At 40.8% G+C, this 23694-nt stretch overlaps 1 protein-coding gene across 5 annotated transcripts in view; it reads left to right on the forward strand.

Annotated features, from left to right (window-relative positions):
* Cdk14 (cyclin dependent kinase 14) overlaps positions 1-23694 on the forward strand; it is a 534756-nt gene that overhangs the window by 439408 nt on the left and 71654 nt on the right. For all 5 annotated transcript variants that reach the window (XM_005358306.2, XM_026784636.1, XM_026784637.1 and 2 more), the window contains 2 exons: positions 8366-8505; positions 14112-14255. In XM_005358306.2, coding sequence (XP_005358363.1) covers positions 8366-8505; positions 14112-14227 — 256 coding nt within the window. In that variant the 3' untranslated portion in view covers positions 14228-14255. The remainder of the gene's footprint in view (positions 1-8365; positions 8506-14111; positions 14256-23694) is intronic.

Consider the following 23694-nt stretch of genomic DNA (forward strand, 5'->3'; position numbering starts at 1 on the left):
ACCACCACTTTCCTGAGAATTCCTATAGGGTTGTCATAAATTTACAAAACTTAAGGGTTTCAAAAGCCAGCAACAGGAATCTTTAAAGTCCCAGGGTCCTGTGGGAGTTCTGGGGGTCTTGAAAAGAGTCAAAGAAAATTGCCATGGTGAAACACATTCTCACTGGCTACTCCCCAGGAATCCACTGTCCCAGCATGCCAGCATGAGCTCACAGACCAGAATTACAAACTATTAGAGAAAATCATTTGGACTAAGAATCAATAGCAAAAGAAACTGGATAAAACTCTCTCCTGACTCACAACTTCAGTTATTGAGAATTGTCAGATATGTCCATATCTGACATATACATCTATCCAAAACCTATAATGAAAGAAAAGGTCAAATCTGAAAGTAGCCTGAGAGACCATAGAGTTGAACAGAAAAACAATATATTAGATGCCAATAAGTGCCGAACCTTTTGGGATGAAAAGTGGTTCTGAGGTGATTACCTAGCCTGGAAAACAGGAAGCAACAGATGAAAAATATGGATGAGTGGATATAGACATTGAAAGTTTAGTGAGGTGGCATTGTCCAACAGTTACAAACAAGGAAAGAGGATTCTAAAAGGGTTAAGCCTAGGGCAGATTTTCTAGAACTGATGGTTATGATGTTTAGAAGACAGTGAAAGCTACGTTCACACATCAAGGTCATGTAAATAAATAGATAAAAGGTAAAGCAACCATGAGATTTTTTTAAAGGTAGCAAAGAATGACTGAACCATGAGATGGAAGGTGATTTAATAAAGTAATAAGCATAAAAATGGTAATATATCAACAAAAGCAATAATAGCATCAAATGTGCCCTTTTAAGAAAGTAGAAAATGAAAGCAAATATCAGACAATAATTGTAGGGTCATTAAAATTAGTGTATTCTGATTTCTTTTGAATTGTTTGTCAGGCAAGTAAAGATTACTCTAAACCTTAATTTGCAGTCAAATTCCATCAAATTATATTCAAAGCTAAGGAATGTGAAGTTTCTTCTGATACTTCTTTGATGGTAAAAGCTAGACTTTCCCAGAGAGGCCATTTGGTTGCTGTAGTTTGGGTGACGCTGAAACTTTTGGTTATGGGTTTGGAAAGTATCTGAAGGTCGACAAAAGTGCCATATAGAAATTTGTTACTATCTCACCAAGAAGCACCATGAGGTGGTCTAACTAGGACACCTGATAATAGAATTAAAGTCAGGAACAATCTTTACAAGAGTTCTGACTAGTTGGGTAAACCTGGCAGAATGTGTTCTCTGTTGCCCCATCACTGGATTAAAGAATCACTGCTGTGACCTATTAGAATTACACCTGTCGGGCTGGAGAGATGGCTCAGTGGTTAAGAGCATTGCCTGCTCTTCCAAAGGTTCTGAGTTCAATTCCCAGCAACCACATGGTGGCTCACAACCACCTGTAATGATGTCTGGTTCCCTCTTCTGGCCTGCAGGCATATATGTAGACAGAATATTGTATACATAACAAATTTTTTTAAAACAGCAGAATTACACCTGTCATCTCACAGAGACCCTAAAAGCCAGAAGAAACTGGATTGATATGCTGCAGACTCTAAGAGACTAGGGATGCCAGCCCAGACATCTCCCGTGATGGAAAACAAACCTTTTCATTACCAGAGATGGAGAAAAGAAGATATTTCATGTCAAAGTCAACTTAAACAATATCTATCTATAAGTCCAGCCCTACAGAAGATATAGAAGGAAAACTCTAAACCAAAGGGGCTAACTACACCTAGGAAAACATAAGCAATAAATAATCTCACACCAGAAAAACCCAAAGAAGGGACACACACACACACAAACACACACACACACACACACACACACACACACACACACACACTACCTTCAACAACTAAATAACAGAAATTAACAATCATTGGTCATTAATATCCCTCAATATCAATGAACTCAATTTCCCCAATTAAACACACACATGCTAACAAAATGGATAAGAAAACAGAGCCAATCTATCTGCTACATACAAGAAACACAACTCAATGTCAAAGATAGATAGTACCTCAGAGTAAAGGGTTGGAAAATCTTTTTCCAAGAAAATGGACCCAAGAAACAAGCTATTCTAATATCTAACAAAATAGTCTTCAAACCAAAATTAATCAAAAGAGATAGAAAAGGATATATTATATATATATATATTATATATCCATATATATATATATATATCTTAATCATGTATAAAACCACACATATTAATAGTGGGAGACTTCTGCATTCATTCCAATGGACATGTCATTCAGACAAAAACTAAACAGAGAAATAATGAAGCTAACAGACATTATGACTCAAATGGACTAAATAGACATCTACAGAACATTTCACTCAAACACAAAAGAATATACCTTCTTCTCAGTACCTCATGGAATATTCTCCAAAACTGACCACATACTCGGTAACAAAGCATGTCTCAATAGACACAAGAAAATTGAGATAGCCCCTGTATCCTCTAGACCACCATCGGTTAAAGCTGGGTTTCAGTAACACCTGAAAACTCACGGAAACCAGACAATTCCCCACTGAATGACTGCTGGGTTAAGGCATAAGTAAGAAAGAAATGAAAGACTTTCCAGAATTCAGTGAGTAGGAATGTGGAACATACCCACATTGATGGGACACAGCGGAAGTAGTGCTCAGAGGAACGGTCATAGCACTAAGTGTTTTCATTTAAAGGAAAGAGAGAGCTCGTACTAGTGACTTAGCAGCACACCTGAATGTTCTAGAACATAAAGAATCAAACACATCCAATAAGAGCAAATGGCAGAAAATAACCTGAGAGCTGAAATCAGTAAAATAGAAACATGGAGAACAATACAAAGAATCACTGAAACAGAGTTGTTTCTTTAAAAAAATCATTAAGATAGACAAACCCTTATCTAAAACTAAATGAAAATCAGAGAGAAAATATCCAAATTAACAAAATCAAAAATGAAAAGAGGAACATAGCAGACATGGTATGGTAGAAATCCAAAGAACTGTTAGCTCATACTTAAAAACCTATGTTCCACAAAATTGGAAAATCTAAAAGAAATGGATGATTTTCTCAACAGATAACACTTACCAAAGTTAAACCAAGATCAGAAAACCGATTTAAATAGACTTATAACCTCCAAAGAAATAGAAACAGCCATTAAAAGTCTCCCAACCAAAAATGCCGAGGACCAGACTGTTTCAGTGCAGAATTCTGCCAGAGTCCCAAAGAAGAGTTAATGCCAATATTCCTCAAATTATTCCACAAAATAGAAACAAAAAGAACATTGCAAATTCATTTTATGAGGCCACAGTCATTCTGATACTCAAACCATACAAAGTTTCAATAAAGTGAATTAAGGATCAATTTCCCTCAAGAACATTGGTGTAAAAATACTCAATAAGATATTCACAAGCAAACTGAATCCAAGAATATATCAAAAAATTATCCACAATGATCAAATAGACAAAAAAAATAAAAAAAAAAATACGAAAAAACAAAACACAACAACACATAAAAAATACTATCATGATCAAATAGACTTCATCTCAGAGATGCAGGGATGGATCAGCACATAAAAATCTTGCAGTGCAATCTGCCATAAAAACAAACTGAGAAAAGAAAACACATGGTCATCTCATTAAATGCTGGAAAAGCCTTTGACAAAATCTAGCATCTCTTCATAATAAAAGTCTTGGAGAGATCATGGATTAAAGGACATGCCTAATCATAATAAAAGCAAAGCATAGCAAGCCTATAGCCAACATCAAATTAAATGGGGGAGAAACTCAAAACAATTCCAGTAAAAATCAGGAACAAGACAAGGCTGTCTACGGTCTCCATATCTATTCAATATAGTACTTGAAGTTCTGGCGAGAGCAATAAGACAATTCATGGAGGTACAAATTGGAAATGAAGATGTTAAAGTATCTTTATTTGCAGGTGATATTATAGTATACATGAGAGACCCAAGAAATTCTACCAGGGAATTCCTACTGCTGATAAACAGCTTCCAGCTAGGTCACTGGATGCAAGATTAAATCAAACAAACAAAAACATCAGTACCTCTCCTATATATAAACCAACAGGTTTAGAAAGAAATCAGGAAAACAACACGATTCAAAAATAGTCACAAATAATAAAAAATGTCTTGGAATAACTTTAACCAAGCAAGTGAAAGACCTGTATAATAAAAACTTCAGGTCTTTGAAGAAGGAAATCGAAGAAGATATCAGAAGATGGAAAGCTCATCCATGGATATACAGTAGGATTAACATAGTAAAAATGACCATCATACCAAAAGCAACCTGCAGTTTCAATGTAATCCCCATCAGAATTCTAACACAATTATTACAGACATTGAAAGAACAGTACTTAACTTCATATGGAAAAAACCAAAAATCCAGGATAACTAAAACAATATTATAAAATAAAAGAACTTCTAGAGGTATCATCATCCCTGATTTTAAGCTGTGCTGCAGAGCTGCAGTGTTACAAACCACATGGTATTTGTATAAAAAACAGACACATTGATCAAAGGAATCAAATGGAATCCTGGATATAAATCTACACTGCTATGAACATTGGATTTTTGATAAAGAAGCCAGACATAGCCGGTGGAAAAGAAAGCATCATCAACCAATTGTGCTGGTCTAACTGAATTTCAACATGTAGAAGAATGCAAATTGACTATATCTGTCACCTTGCACAAAACTCAAGTTCAAGTGGACCAAACACTTCAACATAAAGCCAGATACTCTGAACCTTATAGAAGAGAAAGTGGGGAATAGCCTTGAACACATTGGCACAGGAGATGTATCCTGAACAGAACACCAATGGCAAAGGTATTAAGATCAACAATTAATATATGGGATCTCATGAAACTGAAGAGCTTCTGTAAGGCAAAGGACTCTACTGCCAGTAGGACCAAAGGGCACCTATAAAATGGGAAAAGATTTTCACCAACTTCACAACTGACAGAAGGCTAATATTCAAACTATATAAAGAACTCAAGAAACTAGACATCAACAAACTAAATACTCCAGTTTTAAAATGGGGTACAGATCTAAAGAGAAAATTCTCAACAGAGGAATCTCAAATGGCATGGCCAAGCACCACTTAAAAAATGTTTGACCATCAGGAAACTTCAAATCAAAATGACTCTGAGATTCAATCTTAGACCTATCAGAATGGCTAGTACTTAATGACAGCTGATGCTGGCAAGGATGTAGACCAAAGGGAACACTCCTCCACTGCTGGTGGGAGTGAAAACGTTTATAACTAATTTGGAAATCAATATGACGGCTTCTCAGAGAATTGAGCATCAGTCTACCTCAAGACTCAGCTATACCATTCCTGATCATATGCCCAAAGGACATTCCATCCTATCACAAGGACACTTAAAGTCATTTTCATAGCATTTCATCATACACCTATGGGCTGTGATAGGCAGTGTTGTGGGCCTAAAGCTTAACGGAATCCCAGATCAGCAAGTATGTCTCCTTCCTGCCCAGGAAGTAAGGTGTGCCTGTCATTTGTATCAGCTGGCTCTCCTGAAACCAGGTAGTACTGCTTACATCTCTAAAGCTGTTCTCATGACAGAATCTTGTCACTGTAGGAGCCATTCAGAGAGAGTAGGTGAATGAATGCTGAGCAGAATCACTGAGCTTTCATCATCACGTGGAACTGGGACTGTGGAATACAGACAATGGTCTAGACCTGCAATACTGAACATCTCTATGCCCCAAATACAAGGGCACCCTCATATGTAAAAGAGGCACTTCTAAAGCTTAAGATCTTCACCAATCCCACATCAGACAGGTGGCTGATCTCCAAAATATACAAAGAACTCAAGAAATTGGTCATCAAAAGAACAAATAATTCAATAAAAAATGGGGTACAGACCTAAACAGAGAACTCTCAGCAAATGAATCTAAAATGGCTAAAAGACACTGAAGGAAATGCACAACATTCTTTGTCATCAGAGAAATGCAAATCAAGGTTCTATCTTACACCTTTAAGAATGACCAAGATCAAAAACACTGATGACAACTTATGATGGAGAGGTTGAGGGGTAAAGGCAACACTTCTGCATTGCTTGTGGGAATGCAAACTTGAATGGCCACTTTGGAAATCTGTTTGGTATTTTCTCAGAAAATTAGGAAACAACCTACCTCAAGACCGAGCAATACTACTTTTGAGTATATACCCAAAGGATGCTCATACCACAAGGACATATGCTCAACTATGGTCATAGCAGCATTATTTGTCATAGGCAGAACCTGAAAACAACCTAAATGCCCGTTGACCAAAGAATGGATAAAGAAGATGTCGTACATTTACCCAATGGAGTACTACACAGCAGAAAAAAAATGACATCTTGAAATTTGTGGGCAAATGGATGGATCTTAAAAACATCATATTGAGTGAGGTAACTCAGACCCAGAAAGAGAAATATAATATGTACTCACTCATAAGTGGCTTTTAGACAAAAAGCAAAGAAAAACCAACCTACAATTCACAATCCCAAAGAACCTAGACAACAAAGAGGACCCTAAGAGAGACAATGTTTTCTGAATAAATTGGCAGCATGGGGGTCATGGGAGAGGGCAGGAAGGGAGGGGAGTGAAGAAAAATATATAGCTCAATAAAAATAATGAAAAAGATGAAAAAATAAAAAGATTTCCTGTATTCAAAAGAAAACAAAACAAAAAGATACCTATTTAATTTGTACAAATTTGTGTCAGGTCTCAAAATCAGATATGATTCCAGTTGGACTCTTTTTAATCAAAGCAACATAAAATTGATAGAAATGAAATGTTCACTGTGGTAATATTAATACATAAACAGTACTTTTGATATAATTGTGTCTTTATTGTGAAGTCTGTCTATTTCAGACTTAATATTTAGAAATAGTAATGGCAGCTTTGTAAGGGTGAGAAGGACTTGAGACAGGAAGATAGAGTGTTGGTGACTTGGCCCGTCTGTAAGGGGGAGAAGAAGGACCTTGAAAATGCCTCCTTTTCTTGTGGACTAATGTCTCTCAACAAAGACTCTAAAACCAGGCCACAGATCTATCTGTAAATGAAAGAAACAAAGAAACAGATGAGCAGCCAAGCAACACTGGATCCATTCCTGAAGCCTTCAGATAGGAGAATTTAGTGAGGTCTCATGGACCATCCTGCGACTGAAGCGCATCACCTCCTTTCCCCTTCCACACCGGCTCCAGAGATACTCGAGTGCCCTTCTTGCACTAATTTTCCATGCTCAGTACCTTCCAGACTTTTAAAAATACTCCCAGAGTGGCTTGGCCCTGATCCTCCCCTGGCTGCCTCTGAGAGTTGGTGCAGTTAGCCCTGCTTGCAGAAATACAGCGATTCCTGGCTAAAATCCTTTGGAGAGCATGGATCGCTTCATTGAGCATTCCACCGCCATTTCCTACCTACTTTCCGCGCTGTCAAATGGGGTAGTTTCCTTGTTGGACTGTAATATGTGTGCAAATGGGAGCCGCGCCTGGGAACGTGCCTGACACATGCTCTCTTCTCTGTAAAGGGGGTATCGTCAGTGTTACGTTAATTAGCCCTGTCTGATTGCCCCGACCAGCAGAATAGTTTCCATGGAAAGCAAAGCCGGGCCGATGGACCATGGCTGCCGCACGTCGGAAAGCTTATACCACATCAAAGGCTTCGCTTCTAGCCTTCTCTCCAATAATCTGAAGAGACACGGATCCTCTATCTACTGTTGTTTTAAAGGTCATCTTGAATTGATTCTGCCCCGTATCGTATAAGCATATCTATTTGTTAACCTGGATGCTTGTATCAGAATGGCTGGCATTTTGGCAGGACACTTGCTTCAGTAATTTTATATTTCAGGCAAGAAAATAGAAATTCTTACAGGAAAAGTAATTTTAGTAACTAGAGAATTTAATAGCTGCTCTATTTTAATTCTCCCACTTATTTGGTATTAATTTCCTATAAATGCGTCCATATGTGCAACGCTGTACTAAGATTCTATGAATAAGTGTTGGCAACTATTTGATAAACTGTCTTCTCTAATTTTCTACTCCTGGACTTACTTTCATCCATTCTGAAATAATCAGTACTTTGCTTACAGTCAAAATATTTTCAGTCAACAATACTTAGGATATCTAGAGAAAAGGTCAGCGTGGAGCAACAGAGCCTGGAAGGATGAATCTGAGTTTGGTTGGTTTATTTCAGCAGGTAACTTAAGTTGTTTTTCTGGTCAGGAACCAACTGAAGTATATAAAACATGCCATAAACCTGAGGTCCTATTTAGTGGATTTCTTCTTTGGTCTGATTTCTGTGTTTTTGCTTGTGTTTCTAGGCTCAGCTATGTAAATCATGCCGAAGATTTGGCTTCCAAGCTTCTACAGTGTTCCCCAAAGAACAGGCTATCTGCACAGGCCGCCTTGAGCCACGAGTATTTCAGCGATTTGCCCCCGCGGCTATGGGAGCTGACTGATAGTGAGTAGGGCCCATCTGCAGCGTCCAATCAGAGCACTTTGTCTTCAATATGTAGCTTGCATATAGACAGATGGCCTCATTCATGTGTGCATAAGCATAATGTTATGAGGTTATGTATATATGTGTATGCATTATGAGACTGTGTGCGCGTGTATGTATTATGAGTGTGTGTGTGTGTGTGTGTGTGTGTGTGTGTGTGTGTGTGTGAGAGAGAGAGAGAGAGAGAGAGAGAGAGAGAGAGAGAGAGAGAGATTGCTCAAGCCAGAAGGGGGATCATGTGTATATATATTTATTGGAGTCCTGCCATTCAATTGCTAGCTTACCAGACACAAAAAGAAAATGGATTCATTTTTTGCTATCTCTGCTCTGCAGTCTGCAGCTGCACGTCTTTGTATTTGATTATGTGTGTGTCCAAAAAATGATCTGAGCAGTCATAAAGGCAAAGGAAAATATGATTTACATATTTAGTGCTTTCTGCACACAGTGCTATTTTAACTGGCTGCAGTACACAGAGGAAAAATGATTCATTTCTGTTTGATTTTCAGAGACCATCATGGTTGTAACAATAACCTTAAAGAGCACTGTTAGGCAGGGAGCTGAAGAGCAGAGCTGGCAATTGGCTGATGTACTGAGCTGGCATGTAAGAACTGAAGACATGTAATTCATTTTAACTGCACATGCTCTTGGTATTTGTACAGACAGCTCTTCTCTAGATCTTTTTAAAACAAAACACATTCCTGGGTGGGTTTTTGTTTTGTTTTTACAGAAGTGCTCATATTTGCACAGACTTTTCCAATTACATTTAAAGTATTCAGGGAAGGATTTATGGCTGGGTGGATCTCAGCTTTCTTCCCAAGTGTGAAACAGAATTCTTGTGAAATTTTAAGATACACTGTGGCAGCAGTAGGAATATTTTTATTCAGTGATGATATGTTCTTTCCAAAAGACCCATTAGAGATATTTCCTAACATATTTTCCTGATTGCCTTAAAATAGCATACTACATAGATGCATAAATATTTGTAATGCATTTATTAATTCCTGTACATACGTCACTTAAAAGTAGATGTGAAGTTACTGCCTTTGTCTCTAAGAGTTTTGGCTACCCCTGCAGTATTGGATTGGATTCTCCATAGCAATAGTCACAATCACCCTCGATTTTGGCACTAAATCCTATGTAACAACTCCCTTGAGCCTTCTCAAGCTAAATTAGATAGATAGATTGATAGATCGATCGATAGATAGATATAAATGATAGATAGATAGATAGATAGATAGATAGATAGATAGATAGATAGATAGATGATAGATAGATAGAGATGATAGAGAGATAGAGATGATAGATATAGATGATAGATATATAAATAGATATATAGAAAGATAGATATAGATGATAGATATATAGATAGTGATAGAGATAGATAGATAGATAGATAGATAGATAGATAGATAGATAGATAGATAGATATCTCACACTTATTTCTATCCATTTTCTTATAGCCCTAAGGTAACTGTAGACGTATTGACCTAGTTCTCTCCTTATGCTTACAAATCTTCTTTAACATCTCAATTATTCCCAGCCTATATTTCCTTTATCATCCATACTACTTCCTTTCCAAAGATCTACCATCTATTACAGCAGTGATCCCAACCTTTTAAAGAAAATTCAAGATTAAAACCTATGAAAAAACAAAACAAAATAGTGAATTGATCATGCATATCTTTATACTTTCAAAAACAAAAGGTGCAAATGGGATCATTAGTGTATGGCTTCCTGAACTTCAGAACTGAGGATTGTTTTCCCCATGCGGTATAGCTTCCACCTTGATCTCACCCCTCCTTAGCAACATATCAATCCCAGTCAACCTGATGGCTGGGTTTAAGTCAAATTTTGAGGGTCTGCGAATTCTGAATTCTGTAGTAGTACTTTCCTGTTAATATGGACTTATTACCCCCTTGCCACTTAGTTTATCAGCCGGTGGTTAAATCCAGTTTCTGTAAGGGAGTAAATGCCTACACATTATCACTGAGCAGCAGACTGCCAACCGAGACAGCCTTGCCCCCGTCATTAACAAGTGCAATGTATGCAGAACACCAGAGGGGAATTAAAACCACAAAAAATACCTCAGGGTGGTATTTTTAATATGAGAATTTAATTTGTAATTTCACAGATTAAGAATTTTGGCTGCATTAATCCCTTTATCAGCTCACAGCAGGCCATTTGCAGAAGCATAACCATAAGGCGATATTCATTGGCAGAAACACGTCTCTGCATAACGTTAAACATCACGAGCAGTGAAACCTTTTGAAGGGGGGAGAATAAAGATGAAAAATCATTATATTTTTAAAGCGAGATTCTACTAAATGCCTCCGGTAACAATTTTGAGTTACAGAAATGCTATTTCTGCGTCTAGAAGATAATCATTATGAAGGATAAATCCATTCGCAAGAAAGGACAATCCCAGTATTAAATACTATAGTCATTTTCATTTAGAACAACGTGGCTGCCCTTGTAAACATGTTTGCAAAACAAAGAATCCCCAGACTTATGCGACTTCAGGAATTAGGCTGCTTGACTCTTGTGTGAGTTTGTATTTGACTGACTGTACTCTGAAATTTTCAGTCTTCACATCAAACTTCAGATTTGTGTAGTTTTTTGTAAAGTTCACTGTCTGGCAAATGGCAGAGTTGGTGACAGCCACAGAACCTTCATGTCTTCCCTTTCAAGAGCATTTGGGGGAGGATGGACCTGCCAGTACTGCAGAACCAACAGAAGGACGAGTCCACAAGTGCTGGTGCTGATCCCCGGCCTGAGGAACCTGCTGTCTTGGTCAGCTCACACTGTCATGAGGAAATAGCACAGCGGGGGAGGCTGAGAGAGTAGATATTTTTCCTCTGTCAGAGGAAAATGAAGATAGACTACTTGATTCTGTTCCTGTCCTCACGCTGGCAGAGGCCCGCCCTGCTTGGTCCTCATAGGGAGAGGAACATGTCTCTGCTCTTCTTCCTATAAAGCTACTAATCCCATTGTGAGGACCACTCCCTTCCTAAGGTCATCTAAGCTTCTAAGCTTCATTACCTCCCAAGGTTCCATCCCCAGATACCAACATATCACGGCTGGGGCCACTAACATCAATTTGAAAGGTGGCCCAGTTTATTCCACAAAGCTCTTAGTCTCTGATGGCTCACAGCACTTTATGGAAGAATGTCCACAAGACAACCACACCAAAACAACTTAAGGCAGAACCTGAAACCAAGCTAAAAGGAGAATACTGGTCTCCAGCCTTGACATGCTTTGGTTAATCAGATCCTGTGGATGTACGGCCCACATAGGTATGAGAATCAGTGGAGTCGGTGGAGCTGTTTGGGACCAGATAATAGGGCTGATACGGCTGATCTGGATTATCCAGGAACAGGGCTGGGAAGTGTAAAACTCAGCTGACTTCTCCAAATGGTCACTGAAGCCCATTAGAACATTTATTGTGGCTATGTAATAAAATTTAGAAGTGAAGAATTAGTGTCACCAAAGTAGGAAATAAAATAAATACATCAAGGGAAAGAAATTGAACAATCGCCTAGGGATCTGTCTGACAGTTAACGCTGACCAAGGGCATTCTCTTCCTCTCCCCAAACCCCAGCAGCCTTGCTCTACTTCTTCAAAAAGATTTAATTGCAGGGCAATAAATAGAGGCTCATTTAGAAGAAATTCATTACTTTCCCCACACCACGGCACATTCTCCTGTGTATACTGTCAAGTTACATAAATAATTGAAGCTGAACTATGCTTGTCAAAGTAAATGAACAAAATATACTTCACAGCACAGAGTCCTTGATTTTATTACATTCATTTGCTAATTCATAAAACTCAAATCTCCTAAAAGAAGGCCGGCAAATTGGTTCGGTGTGGAGATCACTGAGCAGGAATTCAGACTGCAAGTTCAGCTCCACGGGTCTTGGTCAGGCAACTGTGGACATGGGTTGCTTTCCACTTCTCATTCAGAGAGTGAGTTGAGGAAGGCATGGTAGTCTTGAGGGACCCTCCCGGATGTAATAATATGCAGCTTTACCCGCATGGTCCTCTATAATACCTTAACACCGCAAGGCTGTTATGTGGTGTCACGCCATCTTTTTATGAGTGTAGCGAGCACACCTGTTTTCTTCTTTCATTAATTAATAACTTTATTTGAGACAGAGTCTCACTATATCAACTAGACTGACCTTGCACTCACAGAGCTCCTTGCCTGCATCTGCCTTGCAGGGTTGGGATTAAGCTCCTGCATCACCGTGCTGGCCCACTAGTGCACTTACTTTAAAAGGCTTTGCTGCTTCCTTTTCCCGTTGTATCTTGACTGTTTCCCCCCAGGCAGCAATAGCTCTTATGGTGCCATTTCAACACCTCTGTCTTTGCAGGGTTCCCCAGCTTTCACGTTGATCTGTCACTGGAATTTCACACAGTATCTGCCACCTCTTTCTGCTGACACTTGGTTTCCTGGACAGGATTCTTTCACGGTTTCCTTTTCATCTCCTAGATCTATCCTCGGCAAGCTCTTCTCCTATGCCAGGCCGGCAGGCTGAGGCACATGGTTAGTGTTCCAATGTGTCCTCCTTAGACCTTCCTGTCTGGCTCTCTCCCTAGAGCTGGGTAATTCCACCCAGTCTCGAGATGTAGATATCATCCAAACACTGGGGGCTCCTGAAGCCCCATTCCTAGTTCTCGCTCTCCTGACTCTCATAGTAGATACTGAAAAGTTAGGATTACTAGATTCAGACTCAAGCTTTTCACCCCGTCTTGCTCCTGCTGAATTCCTGCTATGGAGAATAAATGGCAACTCCATCTTTCTGGGTGATGGAGGCGATTGTTGTTTCCTCGGCTCCTGTCCCGTGCCTCCACAGAGCCACACCAGCCCACAGCTCATCTTGCCGCGCCCCTCCTGTATGTTCACAAGAGCAGCCTCGCTGCTCAGACCACTTCCCCTGCCTCCCTGAAGTCAGCTCTGGCTTCTCCTCTTTCCATATTTTTGGGCTTGCTTCCCCTCCAGGTTTGTCTGGCCCCTCGCCTTCACATGGCTGCTCAAACATCCCTTCTCTATCAGGGACTGCTCTGACCGTTTCTCCAACGTCTGATTTTTCCTTCTCTACTTTCCTTCTTCACAACACTTACCATTATTTATTAGATGTATTTAGTTGTTTGTTTTGTCCCCCTCGCAGTCAGAAGGTCGCAAGCCAGCATTTCCTTCTCCTCTGATTTGTTTGCTGTAGAAATCTGCAATTCCCAGGAAATGTTAGAGTAACAGCCTACTTCTGTCATGAGTGGCTGAAAGAATGGCAAAGGCTTGTCTCCAAATCCAGGTTTATTGTTCTAAGATCATAGACACAGGATCTGTGGCTCTGTGTTGTGCAAGTGGATATGTGTGCCCGTGTGTATGTGTGGAAATGTTTATAGTTGTGTGTGTGCTTTTGACCACTGGCATTTCAAACGCCAACACATACCACAGTGTGCCCCATGCTGGGAATCCAGACTGCATTGCAGTCTCCATTTCCTTTTAGACGAAATGGTGTCAAAGTGCTTATAGCTGTGTTAATGGAACCTTCTCGTTCTCTCCTCAGTGTCTTCTATTTTTACCGTCCCTAATGTGAGATTGCAGCCGGAAGCTGGAGACAGTATGAGGGCCTTTGGGAAAAACAATAGTTATGGCAAAAGTCTATCGAACAGCAAGCACTGACAAGCCCGGCATTCTCAGGAGGGCACAGGTAAGAGATGCTGCTTTACTGGAAAGTAATATTCATAATAGACATGGGAGAGACCTATTCACTGAAGTCTTTCAGCCTCATTTCATCAGGAAACTATCTTAGGAGTTCCATGGGCTATTCTGGCATTCATCAAACATTTGGCTGGGGCAGAGACCAATCAGGACTGTCAGTGTTTTCAGGCACCACCTAGGCTGTGAGCCAAAGCTGCGTCATGTGCATTAGTGATGCGGTCACATGCAAACCATTGAGTCACGAGTGTCTACTTTAACTGATCTTGAACTCATCACTGATGTTAGGGAAGTTCCACTTTGAGCTGCACCTAAAGCATGAAGCTCTTTTGTCTGACCAATAAAATTTGTTTTTTAATTATTTACTGTCATTTTAAAATGAGGATATTTCATATGGAAGTCTCGATTTCCATGAAGTATCAGCAACTCTGACAATACTCCTTCTATTCCTTCATAAAATTTTATGTGTGATAAGGAGAAGCCCTGTCCCTGTTTTAAAATAAGCTGACCACTGGGCCCTCATTGGTTTCTGATTCCTGTCTGGCCCCTGCCACAGACCTATCATAGTAAAGCTTTGGTTTTCACAGTTTAGTTCTTTGAACTCTACTGTTTTGCAGGTAGGACCTGTAAACTAGCTTGGTGGTGTCCAGGCATGTCAGCCTACCAAGTCATCACATATGCCCAGTGGCCAGCAGAAGACAGCAGTGTCTGGGAGGTTGTGTCTCTCTGAGTTACCAGAACAGTGTCTGGAAGGTTGTGTCTTTCTGGGTTACCAGAGAGCAATGTCTGGGCTTTGTAACATCTCCCTTTGTTTGTTTGTTTGTCATTTCAAGTAAGGGCTTCTGTGTAGCCCTGACTGTCGTGGAACTCCCCCTGTAGACCAGGCTGGCCTCAGACTCAGAGATCTATCTTCCTCTGCCTCTTGAGTATTGTGACTAAAGGCGTGTGTCACCACTGGCCGCATCTCAGTCTTCGGCAAATGGAGAATGAGCTTCCCTTGTGAGGAAGCCTTCTTAATGTTGGTTTCTGTTAAGCATGTTCATCACTTCTGTGTTCCATAAATGCCAAGTAAAGTGAGCTGAATGATGTATACAATAAAAACTGTGCACGTGTGTGTGTGTGTGTGTGTGTGTGTGTGTGTGTGTGTGTGTAGGGGGTAGAATGGGGTGTAGGCCGGAGATTGAGGCTAAGTTCTTCCCTCAATCTCTGTCCACATTATTTTTTAAGACAGAGTCTTTCCTTGAACCTGGAACTCTTTGATTCAGGTAGACTAGCTGTCCAGCAAGCCTGAGGGATTCTTCTGTCTCTGCCTCCCTAGTATTAAGATTATAAGTATGCCATGTTTGTCTTTTTTTTTTTTAATGTGGTTTGGGGAATGGCCCTATTTTCTTCTATTTGAAAATCTGGTAAGAAGCTAAGTGGACAGATGGCAAGGACTGTAAATTCAAATATATACCCAGCCCTGTGAGAGACCTGCCAAGTGTCTTGGGCGATTTTAGAACTCAGCTTTTCATGCTCTCTGCATGGAGTTTAATTTTGCTGGCCTAGGGATGCAGTAGAGATTTATGTTGATTTGGAAGGGGAAAAAAAGATTCCTAGTTAAAATATGGCTTGTAAAGGCTGGCCAGGAGCTGCTGCTCTTAAGCCTGCAGCTTCACAGGTAGCCTCATGTTTCCAAGAGTGGTTTGATTCATGAGAGTTGTATATGGCATGCACATTTTAAAAGTGTTTAGCTCCCACACTGCAGACTCCTTAGCTGATTAGGTAGAAAGAGAACAAAATGTGGGCCCCGTTTTATTGACACATGCACACATGCACACAGGCACACAGGCAAGTCTGTCTTTCCACCCCAGGACCATACATGTCCTTTCTTCTTGACTCTTCTGAATGCTCCTGACCGATGCAGTCAAGACTATAATGGCGTGTTCGAGATCAACTCATCCTTGTAGAAATCAAAGAGAGGTGGCTGAGCAAAGCATTGCCCGGGAAGATTCAAAACTGGCTGCTTTACAAAGGTGCTTGGGACTGCAGCCGCAGACCTTATAGAGCGTGTCGTGCTTCCTCACACCAGATCCAGAGCTGGATCCACAGTGCGTGATTCTCTCTACAAGTGTTTGATAACAGTACGTGGACATTCCCTATGAGTGTCGGCCCTGTTACATCAACCTTGAAGGCTTCAGGACCACTGCTACTCCAGCTATGACATCTGATCCAGTAGGCCACTAAAGCAAGATCTCAATTCTTTTCAGAAGTTTTTTGGAAAACTGGATTCTGTCAATTTGAAAAAAGAAATCATCTTAGTATCTTATTTTTGCAAGTATGACTACCAAATGTTTCCATGTTAGAGATTAGACAATGCAGCCTGTTTGTTGGTCCCCTGCAGCATATGGTGTGGCTTTTTTTCTGACCAGTAGATGAATTCCAAGCTAGAGACATTATGAAGCTAAAAGTCATGTTAATAAGTGGTTCTAGGGAAGAAAGAAGATAAAATCCTCTAGTCTTTGATTTTCTGATTTTTTATTTATTTGTCACATGTTTATAGCAGTCTGTGGCATATTAACTTTTACAAGAGTATATCAACTTTTTTTTTTTTATAACACCCACAGTGACTGGGAAGGAGAAAGAGGTGAAGAGCCTGGGTGCTGAGGGAGCCTGAGTACAGGCTAGAGTTTGAGCCACCTCCCTCTGGTGATCAGCAGGGCTCTTAGTGTGGAACTTGCATTATGCCATGCTATTTTTGAAATAAAAGGGACTGGGCAGGCAGGCATGCTTCAAGTCCTAATATTTCTCCAATACCTCAATGCCATGCTATTTCCTTCCTCGCAAACTAAGGTCACTTCAATTATTCAGTTAATAATGTTGGATTTACATAAATTGGCCTTAGTGGAAAAGCTAATGAGATGCATTTTGCTGTGCAGAAGAAAGCAATTTGGGTTTTAGAGTCTTGTAGCAAAAGTAACTGAAAAGAAAGCTGCAAGTGCCTGGGTTAAGAGTAGGGGTGACGGCCCCTGGGGGATTGAAGCAGAGTCCCTACATTTTGTGATTCTCTAGAGACACCCCAGCTGTTTCAGAGCTTGTGACCACTTGTTTGGTTACCACGAAGAGTTGACTGAGATCTGAGGGAGTCTCAAATGTACATAGAAATTTTCTTTTATGAAGTGTAGGGATAAGACATCCCTTTTACAGCGAATCAGTTGGTCTTCAGACTCCGTCAATCTCCATGTAAACTCTCTAGTGCACGAAGTAATACTGTTTGCTCCAATTGCAAGAGGTTCACTCTGCCGGCGTTGGCGGCCTCCTTCTGTTGCAGCATGTTATCGTTCTTCGTGCGCATGATTTAAGAATGTCGTGGTGATGAAACAATGGTTATTCTCTCTTTGCCTACCTCAGTCATTTCCTGAGTCAATACCTTTAGTTATTTCCTAAAAGCGGTCTCTTAGGTAAAGAGATTAGAGTTAATTGCTCAAGAAACGTTCATTGAATAGGATCGGGGAGGTTTATTTGGTATTTTGTTTGTTTGCCATATTTGCTACATGACCCAGGGTGCTGGTGCCACACTCTCTGAAAATAGACGTCTCACATTCTGGGATACCAAATGCTTGCAGAGTTTGCAACTTACTTTCTAGGGCCCATAAATCTATATTTTAAGAAACTCCAAGGGTCATTAATTGATAACGGAAAGAGAGAGAATCAATCTTCCGTGGGTTGAGCTCCCTAATTGGTTACCTAACACCTGGTAGTGGTCACCCATAGACAACGTATACACAGGAGCAAACTAAATGGACTAGGTAGACTGAATTGATATATTTTTTGGTTTTGTGTGTGTGTATGTGTGTGTGTGTAACTATACTAACCAAAGAGGTCAAAAAGGGTAAAGCAGGGTACTGGATGGGCTGGAGAAAGGAAATGACATAAGTACAATACTCATGCATAAAATTATTTAATTTAATTTAAGAACTTGAGGGGAGCACAGATAGTGACGTCTTCACTAGATATTCAGGGGTTATAGATTTATAAGGTAAAATAAACAACTTAATTGAGTCAGGACAGGGTAAAGATAAACTAGGAAAATAGCATTTTATCACATGAACTAAAAAACTTAATTGTCTTTCTATTAATCTCTCCCTTTCCCCTTTCTTCCTTTTCCATAAGAAAGAATGGTGTAATGGAATATAATACAGTAACTGTGTGCCTATTTACAAATTATTTTTAATTAAGTTCAGTTCTCCTTCAGTATCTCTTCCTTGGTAGAATTTTGAGTGCTGGGTAGTTGAAACCTATGGTCACTCTACAGTGCCCTTCTGGGCAGTACTGGTGGAGAACACTTCTCTTATCCACCCTTTAAAGGAGAAATCAGGAGAAATGAGCTGAGTTTATTGCTAGATTCAGATCACTTCAGAAGAACACCCTGTGTTCAAGAGAGGAACAAGGCACATGGCAAAGCCAGAGGAATGGAGTCAGAGCAAGGAGACTGAGGGCGGCCGGAGAGACACAGCGCTTGGTGTTCTCGGGAACAGACATGAAGGGAGGCTAGCAGGGGCATTCCTCCAGTGAAGTGCCCCACTGACTCCCTCAGCTGTGGGCAAGAGGGGGCACAGACAAGCTTCACAAAGACGGGACAGAAGTCAGTAGTAGCCGTAATCTGTCTGCCATATTGACTCTGGAAACTGCTCCAGGATATGCAGCCACCAATGGCTCTCCTCCATGCTGTGACATTGTAGTGGCTCACACTTTTGGTCCCTGTCAGCTCTTACTGCCCTCGTCTTCCCTTTCCTTTGTGGCTTCTGCTGCCTGCTTTTGCTTACTCTTGGATCCATCTTCGTCTCTCCTCCCTTTGTCCGACTTCTAGAGGAGTTGACTGCTGGGCTCTTATTGCCTTAGATTCTAAAACCCTCCTAGAAAGCCGCTCCGGTTTTTATATTTCGTAACCATCATCAAGAAGAAGAGAGTGAGACTATTGGGTCAACCACCCCTTTGTATGCTACAACCTGATCCCAGGCCACTTCAAGGTCAGCACTGAGTCTGCTTCAGCTCACCCAGCTATAAGCCAAGTGGCCACATGATTTATAAGGACCCTTCAAAATGCAGCTCTGGTTTTGTCTGTCCCAAAAGCTTCTGTGAGGCAAACCATGTGCCCACAATGAGCCTTAATCTGGCTGTGTGGGACATGGTTATAATTAGACTCTTGAGAGGAAGGCTCATCTTGAATGCTCAGTGACATCCATGCGGTATTTCAGATCCTCATTGGCAGGTAATTGGGGCTGTTGGCTAAAGTTTGCTGTTGTTGTTAAGTCCTATTGCATTTTCTCAACAACAGTTGCAGATGGAGAGAGTGGCTATTAGGATGTATCACCATCTTTACTCAAATGTTAAACCTGGGTCTTTCAGGAGAAGGAAGATCACAGTCTCTCTTGTTGTTGCCAGGACTCTGCACGATCCAACAAATGTTCCTTCTCAAGCCGCTGTAGTTTCATCGTTTCTTTTGTCTTGGGTAGTTGACAACATTTGTGGAAATAGTAGGAGCAGAGGAAGGAACCCAAGCATCCTCCCAGTCTCTATCATTGCTCCAACTGGACTAGAAAACAGACAGAACTTCACATCTGCTCTGTAAAGTTGGGTGGTGCCTGATACATGGCCCCTGGTACACGCTGCATGCTGCGCGCTAAGCACTGGCCTGAGAAGATGCTGCAGACTTACTCAGTTTCCTACCCGCCCACCTCCACACCCTTTACTGTAATGGGGTGACCACATGAATTCCAGCATGGCTAGGACTGTGCTGTCGACCACAGCCATTTGTGGAAATGTCAAAAGGTTGGATACCCCTGCACGTTTAGCTCTCTTCCATGCTGAGGAGTCTGTTACCTCCTAAAGGGCTGCGGAAAGGTTGTAGAAGTTTGCCTCCTCTGTTCCCACCTCCCTCCTTCCTTTTCCTGGGGCACCTCTAATCCACACTCAGCACCATTACCGCCCCCCCCCCCTCCACAGGCAGATGAGGGATCGACTATCTAAAAGCAGAATGGAAGAGTTCTACAGTGTTTCGGGAGAGCATTTGTAAACCACTTGGTTTTGTATTGAAATAATAGACTTATAGAAAAGTTATAAGAGCAGTATCATTCCCTGACTTTCCTAAATACAATTCTCTCTTTTTCTCTCCCACCTTTGCCATATGTAAATGCGAATAAACATTTTATTTTTCTAAGCTGTGCCTTTTATGTTTAAGTAATACAGTGTACTTACCTTTAAAAAAGCAATTTAGAGTTATAGTTTTAATATTAAAAATAATGATAGCCTTTTGATCTTGTCTTTTTTATTTCATTCTCTGATTAGGTGTGTTTTTTGTTTATTTGGTTGGTTTCTGTTTTACTTATTATTTTGTGGCTTTTTGTGTTGGGTGTTTGCTTGAGGTTTTGGTTTTGAAGTAACTGAAAGAAAAGACACTGGTTTCATACTCCACAGACTGCCTTCTTAGCCCACGGATCCTAAAACAAGCTCTCTCTCTCTCTCTCTCTCTCTCTCTCTCTCTCTCTCTCTCTCTCTCTCTCTCTCTCTCTCTCTCTCTCTCTCTCTCTCTCCTCTTTGTGTGTGTGTGTGTAAGTGTGTGTGATTTAGCATTTCTAGATTAGAATATTTTCAAACTGTGAGTTGAGCAGAGAAAATAACACTGCAGCTTGCATCTTCTGACAGTTCAAAGCCCAAAGCTTTCTGCCAACAGCATAATCTGAGTAAAGTTTTTGCATAGATGGAGGCACAGGTATGAGTAACTAATAACCAGACTGTATTTTACAGTGTATGGCCCCACCCCTGACTGGTTGTCCTCAGCTCAGGAATTCTATTTTTCCTTTTCACCTAATGTTGATTCTTATGGATTTGGGGGTGCAAAAGGCATTGCCTTTGCCCTCACTGCGCCGTATTGTATTATTAATACCAGTAGAGCAGCCGAGTCCCACCAGACTGCCTTTGTGGTCTGTTGGCCCTCTAAGAAGTGTCTGAGCATAAAACAGGGCTGTTTGAGCTGCAGTGGGCTGATGGCCAGAGCTGACATCGTACTGCATACAGGACGAGGTATAAAGGGCAGTGCTGAGAGGGGAAGGCGGAAAGAAGCTCAGCCACCCCTCTTGTCTCACAGGTCCTCCTCATCACTCCCTCCGAGATGGTCCTCTTGTGCAAACGTTGTCTGAGTGACAAGTGGGACCAGGGTTAGGGCTAGACATTAGGGCTCAAGCCTGAAATGAGGGCCTTAAGCAGATTAAAGTTCTAGCAGGTATAATAAAAACCTCACCTAAAAGGTCTTCCAGTCAGCAAAGTTGAACATTTAGCTAAATTATTACAAGTATAATTAGCAAAATGTTTGCACTACTCAGAGGTGCTACTGTGGATAAAGCTTTTAAGAACATGAATTTGGTTATGCAAATGTATAATTTACTGAGTCTCTTTTGGAACTTAGAATGGCTGCTGTTTCTACCAACACACACACACACACACGCACGCACACACATGCATACACACACACATTCACTCACATACATACACTCATACTCAGCGCTACACATCAAAGACTAATCTTTCAATAGTCATAGAGTGTTGAAGTAATAGCAAATAGATTAGAGCCTTACCTTTCCACCTCTGGAAATATGGTACAAGGTCTAGAAAAACTAAAACAATATAAAGTTAGAGGATTTGGCAGAAATTTATCCCATAGCTAATATCATCATATAAGCCAAATACTATTCTGTCAGCTCCCACACTGGGGTGGAATTTTGAATTAGCACCTTTGAATTAGCACCATTGTTTTAAAGTAGTTGGTGTTCTGTGTGGTGCCCTTAGATTTTTAATTGCTCTGGATTATAATTTCCAATGCAATTAGTAAAATGTCCTCAATTACATGATTATTGTAAATGAGGCTATTGGCTTAATTACTATAAATGGGAAAGATGTGTGATTATCATATGCAGCTAGATCATGTACAGTACTTATTTTATTTTATTACATACAGTGGCATAATGATAACACATAATTATGTTGTATCTCCATAGCGAGATGCACAGAGTTGCGATCCATTGACAATAAGCCACCCACTGGACCCTTCTTTGTGAAGTAATTGGGTTATTCTGTGAGTGTAATTGAATACGCTGATTCCGTGCAAGCCGGACACATCTAAATGTGAAAAAACAAAAACAGAAAACTTCACTTCATTGACTAAAAATGTTCAAAGTTCTAAATTCTGTGAGTCTTGGGAATTTAGTCCTTCCGGCGTGTAACACCGGGTCCCTTTGTACCTGTTTGCTTTTGTGTTCATCTCACCGTCCATAGCAGTAGCCACATTCAAATCTGCCTGAGGAGAAAAGAGGGCTTGTCTCGGCTGTGACAAACATTCTCATCATCCTTGGTTTACAGATGCGCACTTAACAAGCTTACAGTGCATAATTAATTCTGCAAAGGACGCCGCTTGACAGAGCGGGATTAGGAGAATTGCATATTGATAGTGGCAGGAGAAAATGAGTCCATTTTCTCTGGGTAGGGTGGGGTATTATTGTGTTCTTTAGAAACCGGCACATCTCAGAGGTGTTGCTCTCAAAATGATCGCAGGATAGAAAGAAATCAGTAATTACAGAGCCAGGCATTCAGTTGTGTCCTAATTTTCCCACCCGTTTTCCAGCGTTCCGGCTGCCTCAGAGACTTAAAGTATTCTCATTAGGTAGCAGAGGAGGCAGCAGCCTCGCCGACTCCCTCGCTCTCTCCCTGGCTTTTCTTTTCTTCCCCCCTTCCATGCCTGCCTTGGGAGTGACTGTGAAGATCATTTGCTGGAATGATTGGCAGGTTAGAGGATTCGATCAGATGAGTTCCTCTTAGTGCAGGTCAAAAAGGCTAGTTAGCAGGAGCTGTCGAAAAATGCCAGCAGCATTCGAAATGGGAAATGTCATGACTTCCAGGCAGGGGGTGCCACCTGGAACAGAAAGCCCTCAGCTCATTAGCTAGTTACAGAATGCAGGCTTAACTGGAGGGAGCAAGGAAGGAAAGATAATACCCAATAGGAAAAATGATTGTGAAGTGGAATTGATTTCATGTATAATTTGTTTATCACTAGAGGGGACAAATGCTGTCCTTCCGACAGGAGCAGAGGAGCGTGGACTAAGAATGAAGCCACTTAGCATAATCTGCAGGTTAAGCTTCAGATTTCAAGAATGCAAACTTCTTTATTCTTAACTGGAAAAATGATCAGGTCATGTTACGTTAATTAAAGCTGACATACTCTAAAATGTTTTATCTGTGCAATTGTGATGATTCTACAGAAACAGAGAGATGGACAACTTTAACTTAGCTGCATACCGAAGCAGAAGGGGCTGGTGTGTGCAGGACTAGTTAGCTGCATACCAAAGCATAGAGGCTGGTGTGTGCAGGACTAGTTAGCTGCATACCAAAGCATAGGGGCT

The sequence above is a fragment of the Microtus ochrogaster genome, chromosome 26 (genome assembly GCF_000317375.1).
Source record: "Microtus ochrogaster isolate Prairie Vole_2 chromosome 26, MicOch1.0, whole genome shotgun sequence".
Taxonomy (NCBI): domain Eukaryota; kingdom Metazoa; phylum Chordata; class Mammalia; order Rodentia; family Cricetidae; genus Microtus; species Microtus ochrogaster.